This window comes from Rhynchophorus ferrugineus, unplaced genomic scaffold (assembly GCF_030347505.1).
Source record: "Rhynchophorus ferrugineus isolate W39M unplaced genomic scaffold, kcgeb_rfMv2 rfM2, whole genome shotgun sequence".
NCBI lineage: Eukaryota > Metazoa > Arthropoda > Insecta > Coleoptera > Curculionidae > Rhynchophorus > Rhynchophorus ferrugineus.
Window position 1 is genome coordinate 80367888 of NW_027472581.1, and position 11009 is coordinate 80378896.

Here is an 11009-nt window from a genome sequence, read left to right on the forward strand (position 1 = left end):
GAACAAAGAGTAAAATAAATTAAGTAGAAAAACATTATTGAAATAACATTTAATCACTCATATATAAAGTAATGTTTCTTGTTGAATGTTGAAGCTAGCGAAAAAATAATAAATTTATGTTTAATCGAATGTTGATTTATTAATAGTCATAATGAATATAATGCCATCATCTAACCAACTTAAAAAATCTAGGTTTATGGTTCATATAACAAATATAAAGATTTTAAAAAACAATTGACGGTAAGTAACTATTTATATTCAAACATATACACTATTATATCGAATTCTTTCTGCTTTTTCATCCTGCTTATAAATATTTATTACCGGCATTAGATCTCGCCTGCCTCGCATGTCACAAACATTACTAATCGCTTTTTTTCTAAATGCACTAGATTGTATAAATAAATAACATTAAATTATTTAATATATTTTATATTCCACATGGTGAATCAGATCCGAGAAGAAAATCGTAGCAGTCGCGACATTCTAAAAATAAATGTGTCACATTTTGGATCTTGGGAATATTCAGTTGTTTACAAAGCTGCTGGTGTTGCTCTAATGATATGTGATGAAACATGTAATAATATAATGGCTTATTATATATATCTAAAAGCACAGCCCTTAAAAATAGTTATTAGTCAGTATTTTTATTACATGATTATCTCAAATTCATTTTTTTATCAAACTTGATTTAAAATGATCCATTTCTAAATAGATTAAATTAAATATATAAAAAAAAAGAACATTGGACATTTTTATGTAAAATGAAGTTGTGATCGTTGAGGATCCTTTCTCTAAGACCTAACTAAAAATGATGATTAGTATAAAATAACTACTGCATAATAATAATTACATCCTTATATATAGAGAAATAAAACACATTTTTCTTTATGAAGAAACAAAACTAAATAGAGGATGAAATATGTTACTGTAACTCTAAACATTGACCAAATATTGAATGAGTGCTTGAATTCAATCTCAATAATCTAGAATTGGGGATCTTTCTATATGAAGAAACAAGAAGGGGATATTTTGGTCTATCTCTCGTATTTTTTTACATCATAATTACCACGAGAACTACTGGTAGTTCGCTAATGGAATCTGTTAGAAATTGGCTTGGTTGAATTGAAACTCATGTAAAAAGAGTAGTAATTGATTTGCCTCAGTCATTAACCTAAAATACAGACTTCTCATCATTTAGTCGTCAATTAAATTGGAGCATAATCATTTAATAATACCACTAAAGTATATAAAATAAACGCAATTCTTGAAACTTCTAAACCTGCATAGTCTTTACTCACGTATAGTTTTAAGGGAGCTGTAGATCCTTTCAGAGATTTAAAATTTGTCGACATGTCGTCAAGATATCAAGATTCTCTTAAAATCATACTCGGATGAAGACCCGAAATATATATAAAGAACACTGAATAAACTTTTGATCCAAGCATTTTTAGTTGTGAAATTTTTATTATTGATGCATGTATGTATGAACTAACGCATGAGCATGTTTCTGTAGTGCATGGACAACAACCACGTCCACAAACACTACCGAGCACGTCTTCTTCAACGCCCGTTGCAGCTTCCAGATCTCAGACAAGTAAGTTGCGTTTTTTCTCTTATTCGGTCTCTTCAGGCAGCTATGAAGGGACTAGGGTAGAAAGGCTTTGTTGTGAACGTTTGTTTAAAATAAACAGTTTGGTAACATACAGGGTAATGTGAAGATACATCTGCTAATAACCGAAATGCATTTCATTAGTTTATTGACTATCTGGAGTAAAAGGAATTCATCAGTATAATGTACGTTTGATAATCATACATAAAAATTATGACAAACACATTGAAAAGGAGAGTTTGATATTTTTATTAAAATGTTATCTTAATTATCATATTTAATATTCAATCTTTTCTATGTGTTTGCGTTATGAAAAAATACACTTTCCAAGAGGTTATGCAATATGCCCATATATAGTGTATTGTAATTTTTATTTAATTTCTTTTACTTCAGGAGAAAGCTTAGAGTTGACTTGTTTCAAGACATAGCCATTGCTTTCAAGAAATATTTAGGTAATCAGGTCAAAATAAATTGCAAGAAAATGTAACTTACTTCAAGTAGCTCTTCTTCAGAACAGTTACACAACTTCCATCAATTAAAATAAAAATTGTATATTTCTCAAAACATCTAAGAAAATTTAAAAGGAATTGAATTCGTTTGAAATAACTCTCTTCCTGCAATGTACCTATAAGAGTTTCAAGTTTTGTTTTATGTCATTTTTCAATAAATTAAACAAAACCGAAATTAATCTCAGAACCTTAAAATCATTCAATATCAACATCTTGGTTTTGCTTTTCATCGAAATGTGTTAAAAATAATCCATTTTAACATTTTTCCAATAAAAATACAGTATTTGTATTTTATGTTTAATACAGAGCAGTAAATGTAATGTCTTTAAAGAACCATCTATATATTTTTCAACAACATATCATATAGACCATATCATAATCTAATATGAAGCATTATCTGTAAGAAGTAATAACACTTGTGTATTAACTTTTAGTTTATATTATATCGAGAACTCCATACTTTGGCTTAAGATGGAGTTTTTGTCACCTGAACTGCAACGTAAATTGTTAAAAACGTTCAGTAGCTATTAATTTCAGGACATACATTATTAATAATATTTTGGTTATTGTTACCATTATACTAACTTGAAAATAGGGCAGATATTTTAACCATTGTTTATGATTAGAGATAAGATGTGACTGAAAATTTATTTCTTAATTACTACAATTTTATATTGATCTCTTAAACAGTATCTGTCACCCTGTATGTTCTGTTATTAGCTGTTTGCGGGGTTGATATTTGTGTGTGATTGTTCTGTTTACTGCTTTACACGTTTTTTATGCTTGTGTTCTGAAGTGTCCCGCTCCGAAGAAAAGGTCAAGCGCAAAGACCGTTCACGCAGCAAATCGCCCTTCCGCAGCTTCCGATGGAAAAAGAGCCCGCCTAAGGCGCCCTCCGGCTCACACAGCGACGATGAGGGTGCACACTCTTCACGCCAAGGTATTTTTCGACCCATACCTTCTTGTTCCCAAGATCGAATAATTTCATTTTTATTGGAATTTCATCGGAAGATTGCCAACCTGAATCAGTCAAAACCACGAGCAATTTATAATGAAACAATAAGATGTATCAACCATTATTCGGTATATACATATGGATAATTTATCATTGGTAAAACTAAAATAATTACCTACCTATCTTAATTATTTCAAAGTTTTCCGCCAAAATGTCCCGTTACTGGTAAAAAAAAATGGTCCGTCCTTTTAAGGGCGTGTCAGCATTCACCTACACCCTGAAAGAGGACCGGTCCAATACACGATATAGGCCCAACCTGAGCATTAATAAAACATTAAACACGAACCCACACCTTTCATTTATTTCTATCAGGTTATATACGTTATGTATAAAAGCAAATAACATAGTTGCTATGTATGGTCTAAGAAGGGAACAAGATGGAACATATTATTACAATATATTCTTACCAAAACCGTATTTTTTTAATAAATTTGGAAGATTAGATAAGTTTTATCTGTGCCGGTTGATTTGTTATTGGGAAATGTCCTAGTCCAGGATATATCGTCAAATATTTGTCAGTGTTTTGTTGTTCTATGTGAATATCTTTGTAATTCAAATAATGATCTGTTTTACTTTCAACAACTGTAGAAGCTTCAAGTCCAGACGAAGAAGGCTTTGAAGGAAGTTTAGTACGAAAACATGAATGGGAAAATACGACAGTTAAAGCAACCAACAGGTCCTGGGATAAGGTAAATGGAAACGATTCAAAAATTAATGGAAATTAAACTTTCACGATTTTCGCAGGTATATCTTGTCCTTAGGGGTAGCCAATTATCATTCTATAAAGACGCCAAGACTGCTAAGTCCACCCCCGATCAACGCTTCAAGGGTGAAGCACCTCTTCAATTGTACGGAGCCACAGCTACTGTTGCATCCGACTACAAGAAAAAGAAGCACGTGTTCAGACTAAAGTAAGTTGATAATTATGATGGAATTTCATCAGTTTGTCTTCAATGGTCAACAATAATATGAAATCAGTTTTAAAATCTGTATTTTAAATTTTTTTATGATGAGTTGGGGTCACTATGTAATGGATAAATTTCATTATTTTGTTATTGTATACAATAACCTAGTCCTAAAGCTTTCAGTTAGTTTGCTGGTGATACCCAAAACTAAATTTGACAGGATAATTTACTTATTATTACTTGAATCGTTATTTAGTCATATTTTTGTAAAGCTTTAGTACTTAAGCAACTAATTTTAAGAAAATAAGTGTTCCAACGATTGGCTGATCATGGCGAGGTTCATTGTGTGCTAAAGCCTACTCCCAGACAATGACTTACTAGGGCAACATCGTCAGTGTGATTTATATTCATAGAGAAATAGAGAAAAAAATCAATTAGAAGAGGAGACTGTAAAAAAGTTTCGCTACGTTAAATATTCAGATGGAGTTATAATCGGCCATTTAAGTAATTTATGTAAAAATCACTTAAATTAAATAAAATTAATTATGTTATAGGCACCTGCAAAGAAAACAATTTGATATGAAGACATTTGTTTGGTTCTTTGATAAGTTTTGTCACACAGGGGCAAACACACAATGTCGCACATGGCAAATTAATTGATCAATGAAATTTAAATAAAAAACAATTTAATTCCTGAAAAAAATTATTAAATAAAATTCAAGAAAAACATAAAAAGTTTATATATATCTTCTTGTAGAGGAATCACATTTACCTTCATATTTTCAAAATTGTTCCATTTAAACACATTTTTCTCTGGCCAATATTTTTACAACTATCGCCCATTTATTAGTAACAAGGTGAGAAATAGGTTAACTGTCTAAAAAAGCAGTAATAATTGTATACATACCAGGTCATCCAAATAATTTGGGGTTTTTTATTTGACATAGTTTTAACATATTTCTTAAATAGAAGTAGAAACGCACCATAGAAACGAAATGAACCAATCAATTGTCTTTGTGGCTCTCAGAATAGCAACTAATATGTTCAAAGAAAATGATTCTCCAAAATTGTCTATAAAGTTAAATTTCTCTTTTTTTCAATCTCCATTTTATTGCATTTTTAGTGTCTTGAATCTATTTTTAGACTTAAGGGTTTCATACCAATTTTGTTGAGTTGAAACCAAAGTAACGTGTTTTTTTTTTTTTAATTTTTAGACTCGAAAATGGTGGAGATTTCCTTCTCCAAGCGCACGACGATACCGAAATGAACACTTGGATCTCGCGCATCAATGCCCACGCCGACACCACCAGCTCGGGTCCCTCTAGGTCCCAAACTCTGCCCGCCTCCGCGCAAAAAGAGGATCAGAAACGGCGCAGCTTTTTCACCCTTAAAAAACAATAAGTTAATGTAAGCGTCTCGAATTTCTACAACCGAACCGTCCGAATTTCATTGCATTTCCTCATTTTTCAGGTTTTTAACTGAGCTACTACTTCGTCACTAACGTTTACGCTTTACCTGAAGGGCCGACCTAGGACCCAATCTTCGCCCAACCTTCTCCTTATCCCGCCCTCCCCGTATCTTGTATTAGCATTATGATACAATATATTTTTCTTGTAGATTGCACATTATTATTATTATTATTATAGGGATTTAAATGTATAGAAAGAATCTGATAAAACAAGATGTGATTTTTGGATTAGGGTGGAGGCAAGCACCGTCTGAACCATATAACCCTAATTATTATTGTTGGTAGCTAGAGGAATGGTGTTTCCTTCCACTAGGCGGAATCAAATTTAAATAATAAATTCTTAAACTAAGGATCGGGACACATGAAAATACTCTAATATTTAGCTGGTGTTTAAAGAAAAAATTCTTTGACGAAAAAGTACGTTTGTTCATCCTTAATCCCCCCGCTCCTGTTCCCACATCCCCCCAAATCACGGGAGACACGTACGCCCCTGTATTCGTGTATATCATTGGTCAGGAGATGATAGATAAGGATAAATATATATAAACTATTAATTATATAACTGGAATACCTACGTATATTTTTTGTGTTGTTTCTTTTTAAATTTTTTTATTTTCTGTTGCAATAGTTTAATATATATGTATATTTAAGGCTTTGCTTAGCAAGGTAAGATGACAAGTCGATTCATTGAGGTACATCATTGATTTGTAATTGTAGAGTTATGTCTATTTTACTATGTCTGCTTTTAAAAATGGAGTTATATTAAAATAAATAAATATTGTTTTTGGTACAAAACGTCGTCTTTTTTTCTTTTCTGAGCACATTTAACACAATGTGTTTTGCAATAAACAAGAATCGTATTTTTTTTATATTGATTAATTTTTACCCTTTAACAATGTTAGAAAATATTGAAAAATAATTTCGAGTGTCTGTTGAGCTGCAGACGTTTAACGTTATCTTTTGAGTTCCAAAAAGCCACACATAGTTCTACAGAATTTTTCACTATTTTTATTAAAGACTGGTATTACTCCAACAAACAATTGATGCACTTTCTTTAAAAGCATCATTTTCCATCGTAATAGTCATGATATAGAAAGTTAAACTGACAATATGTTGCTATATTTGGTTACAAGCCAGTTGCGAATTTATGTAACTCAAATGATTTTCAGAAAAGCCAAAGAGAAAAGAAAATGTTTTACTCACTCAAATAAAGCAATCATAAAGTAATCATTTAAATCGCATGTTACAACGATTCACAAACGTTGAACGCAAATATTAAGCTTCTTTTGGTATTCAGTCTCATGTAAATGTTTGACAACTGCTTTGATATGTTTAAGAATTTCATTAATTTTTTTAAAGATTGTTTGGTCATAGCGATGTTCTTCATGTTTACTTCATTCAGAAAGTTTTTGTTTTCTTTTATAATGTATAAATACAGCGTTTCTTCCAATTTCCAAATAAAATCTGGAACTTGCTCATAGGGATTGCCTTGCGCTCTTATCTCTGTCATTTCACTTTGAATGTCATCTATATATATATTTGCAAATCAATCTTTCAAGGTTTCTTAAGTTTGAGAACAAAGTTACATGGAACAAAGTCTAGCGAATATGGACGCTGGAGCAAATTATAGTATTATTAATTGCTAAAAATTCACGAACAAACAATTTGTGAGCAATATACAGCATAAAACAATAAATGTGAGCGATATGTTTTCGTAATGCCACTAACTAATCATTCAATAACATGATTCGGCGATCTTTCATAGTCAGTTCTTTCATATTTCACTCCTCGTTGATAACAATTGTCAATTTCAATGTTACCATGGGCACTTTGAGAACATCTCTTACAATTGTACACTTCTGTTTTGCTCATAGTACATTCATTGATTGCAATATTTAACATTTCATTTTCAAAATTGGTTCACTTTTTGAGCAGACTTCAGCATTCTCCTATTCACCCATCTGTGATTGCTACCAATTCAATTGTATTTTTAAAATTCAATTGGACTTCTAAAATAAAGTAATTTTTAATACTTTGAAGTATATAATATGTAATGTTTAAGTGAAATTTAAGTAAATTAATGTAATTAAATTTCACCGTCTATGCTATTTAATTAATACACCAGATTAATAAAGACAACATTTATTAAGAATTAAAAAAGATTTAATCTACAATGACAACAAATGATCTTTATCGGTGTGCCGCTAAACGTTATAACAACAAAAAGTGTGTTCAGTTCTTGTGACAATGTTTCTCACATCATGTTGGCTCTTACTTGAACAAGAAACTACAAAACAAAAAACAGTACAAATTTTATATTGATTTGACAACTGTAATATCTCCTTGTATATTATAATAGCAAAAAATCTAACCTGTAAGGATAGCCTTGAGTTTTAGTCCGGAAGATTGATAGAAGCAGAGAGAAGAACACTGAAATTAGTATTAGACCTAGGATAGCCATGAATTTACGCTTTTTTGGATCACCTTTTCCTTTAGCAGCTTCTGTCATCAGGATCATACCTAAAACTACAGCTCCATCTATTGAAATATTAAGGATATACCACTGCATACAATTTAATTATAAAAATACATTCAAGAGATTAAAAGGATACTCAGTAACATAATAATATAAGTTTCGAAAACAAACTGTCCTTGAGAGCTTCCATGTATGTATGCTACTTGTCCATGTTGGTTCCTATGGACAAATGGAGGGCCCCTAATATGATTCCACATCTGGCCAGAAGTCATTGTGAAGCAGAAAAGTAAAGCTGATACACCCCATATAGTTTTGTTGTACAGAAAATCTAAATTGTTTCTCTTCAAATACAGGAATCCTCCAACAAAGGAGAACAAAATTATCACTGCTAATGTACCCGAATAGTTTGGAGGACGGAATACACGAATCTATAAGTTATTATGATACTAAATAAATTTAATACACACAAAATCAACTTACCTGAATATCAGTTCTTTCATTGATCCACCTAGCTAGAGCTTCAGCACCAAACCCAACCCTTTGAATGTCCATGGTGTCTGCTGCTTTAGGCTTTCCTTTAGGGGGAAAGTGGATAAAAACAGGCGCCGTATTTAATCTCAACTAAAACCCACAGACAATGTTAAAAAAACTTTCGCATATAACTTGTAGACTTACCATTTGAAATACTTCAGACCCTTCATCAAAATCTACCATTCCAAAGAATAACTTATTAGAGTAACTTTGGGAGTATTTAAATGAATTGGCCACAATAGTATATTCATCTGTAGCTTGTCTGAAAATTCATAGTATTAAAATAAAATTAATTTAACTATTCATTAGTGAGATACCTGCAGATGGAGCATTGTCGCTGTGGGGCCATGGCGGTAAACATCACTATAACAGAATAGTTTCTTGGGGTTGCTTTAACAAAATCACGGAACTTATTCGCATTAAATCTCAAAACAGATTTTTTACTAGCCAAATCTGTAAGTTGTTGAACACGTTCGCCCAACGAAGAGCCCTAAAATATTAATCTCTTCAAAGGTTAATTCTAATTATTATTCTAGAACTATACCGGTTTCCTCGACTGACTGTCGACATACAATATTGTAGAACATATTACTAATATCGTAAAAAGTAGTTTTTTCATGCCGATTTTAATTGAGCGAATGCTTTAAATACGCTTTAAAATAACGTTTATTGAAGAACTAAATATACACGACGACTTTTGTTAACGTGTCACACTTGACAAAATGTAGCAACATAACCTAAAATTTTCAAAATCTGACAATATCGGAAAAAATAATATACTTCAAGGGAAACAATACTTATTATGTTAATAAGCGTTAATTATAGGTGCATAACAACAAACATAATTAGATAAATTACACAGCTTTAATGATAACCAACAAAAAATATAAAAGGTATATTCACAGTCTATTTACTGCTAATTTTCCAAAAACACAACTTCGAATCATCCCCAATACATACTAAGGGATATCGATAGTGCCACTCAACATTAGTAGGTAATGACACATTAACATTAAGTTTAACATTCTGAGTCAACGTACGAAGGACTTTCAAAGAACCCTCTAAACTGTTTACTGCCGCTATATGCTCTCCTTGTGGGGAAAATTTTATAAAACCTCCATTTTCAGAGAACAGTATTGTACTTTGTTGTGGTAAACTAATAAAAAAGATATATTAAAGAGCTGTTATTAACTATCGTATTAAAATTTTACCATGGTTTTGCAAGGTCCCATAATAACAATTCTCCTAATTGTAATGATCCTAATATTAAAACATCTGAGGTTGACCAGTCAGCACAAGCCAGAGATCTTTCAAAATCTATGGATAAAATTGGTGTTTCTGTCTCTATATTATATAATTGCATAACTCCTAAAAAGTTAAAACAAATTTTAGTTATGACTATTATCAAATAATTGATACCTACCAATTTTTTCTCCCACTAATAACTTTCCTGAATCTGATCTATGCCATGAAATAGTAATTGCAGGAGATGTTAGTGGTAATGTGGCTTTTAACTTATATCCATCAGTGTACCATATTTTAACTGTATTGTCATCACTTGCTGAAGCTAAATATATATTTTCACTATCAAATGCCACCCCATTGATGTAACTGTTATGCCCATTTAATACCTATAAAATGTTAATTCAATATTTTTATTTTAAATTTTTAATTACTTACCCTGCAAGTATTATCATTTTGCATATTACTTTCAAAAACTCTAACTTTATAATCAGCTGCACCAGCAGCAAAAACAACTTTATTAGGCAATGTAACAAATGAGGTATTTGGAGATATGCTGAGAGCAGTGCATCTACTCGGATGAATAAATTCAACCAATTTTTTTATAAGAATAGTCTCCTAAAATGTATAACACACTCATAACGATCCAAAGGAAGCTTATAAAGGTACAATGCTACCTTAAACGACAAAACTACTAAAAGAACTTTGTTTTCAAATGCTAGAAGCATAACATCTTTGATCCATTCGAATGGTGAACATAATATTTGATAAATTTGTCCATATTCACTAAAATCCTTCACATAGGTAGGCTCTACCTGATTTTTTCTTATCGGCTGTAAATAATCTATTTGCATCAATTCCGGTTTCATGGTTTAATAGCAATTAAATTTAACCGGTACAAAATTTTATGATGTAGGTTAATTTCAAAAATTTTCTATAACTAGGGATGAGCTCAAATATCGACGGTACCGTGTTTAAATTTAATATACAGTGTTTTTTTTAGTTTTTTACAATTTTCTACTCGGTTGATTCGGTCCTAAATGCTAAAAAATCTTTAAAAGTATATTACAAAATGCGTTAATTCCCTTCGTAATATACTTATAAAATATAATTGTTAAGTGATATGATGGTGAAAGATTATAAATATGACGAAGATGATAGACAATGGCAGATGTAGTTTATAACCGAACGAATTGTAATTAATGAAAATTAACAACTAATAAAAGAAGTAATACAATACAACTCGCGACG

The 11009-nt window shown here is 31.2% G+C and overlaps 3 protein-coding genes across 13 annotated transcripts in view; 1 reads left to right on the forward strand and 2 right to left on the reverse strand.

Moving 5' to 3' along the window:
* The window catches only part of beta-Spec (spectrin beta chain), a 53117-nt gene extending 46813 nt beyond the window's left edge, over positions 1-6304 (forward strand). For 4 of the 11 annotated variants that reach the window (XM_076396417.1, XM_076396425.1, XM_076396419.1 and 1 more), the window contains 6 exons: positions 1517-1597; positions 2918-3061; positions 3725-3825; positions 3881-4047; positions 5256-5448; positions 5512-6304. In XM_076396417.1, the coding sequence (XP_076252532.1) occupies positions 1517-1597; positions 2918-3061; positions 3725-3825; positions 3881-4047; positions 5256-5442 (680 nt within the window). In that variant the 3' untranslated portion in view covers positions 5443-5448; positions 5512-6304. The remainder of the gene's footprint in view (positions 1-1516; positions 1598-2917; positions 3062-3724; positions 3826-3880; positions 4048-5255; positions 5449-5511) is intronic. The other 7 variants (XM_076396422.1, XM_076396423.1, XM_076396428.1 and 4 more) reach the window with 3 other exon arrangements.
* Positions 6305-7635: 1331 nt separating this feature from the next.
* On the reverse strand, positions 7636-9246 carry Ostgamma (Oligosaccharide transferase gamma subunit). The gene is made up of 7 exons (XM_076396439.1): positions 9061-9246; positions 8834-9006; positions 8661-8778; positions 8466-8606; positions 8122-8413; positions 7882-8047; positions 7636-7796 (listed from the first exon to the last, which is right to left on the reverse strand). Exons 1-7 carry the CDS (start codon positions 9133-9135, stop codon positions 7781-7783), a joined length of 981 nt encoding a protein of 326 aa, XP_076252554.1. The 5' UTR covers positions 9136-9246; the 3' UTR covers positions 7636-7780.
* Positions 9247-9366: 120 nt separating this feature from the next.
* Positions 9367-10725, reverse strand: Nup37 (nuclear pore complex protein Nup37). The gene is made up of 5 exons (XM_076396438.1): positions 10436-10725; positions 10197-10376; positions 9940-10147; positions 9728-9884; positions 9367-9672 (listed from the first exon to the last, which is right to left on the reverse strand). Exons 1-5 carry the CDS (start codon positions 10625-10627, stop codon positions 9423-9425), a joined length of 987 nt encoding a protein of 328 aa, XP_076252553.1. The 5' UTR covers positions 10628-10725; the 3' UTR covers positions 9367-9422.
* Positions 10726-11009: the final 284 nt, after the last annotated feature.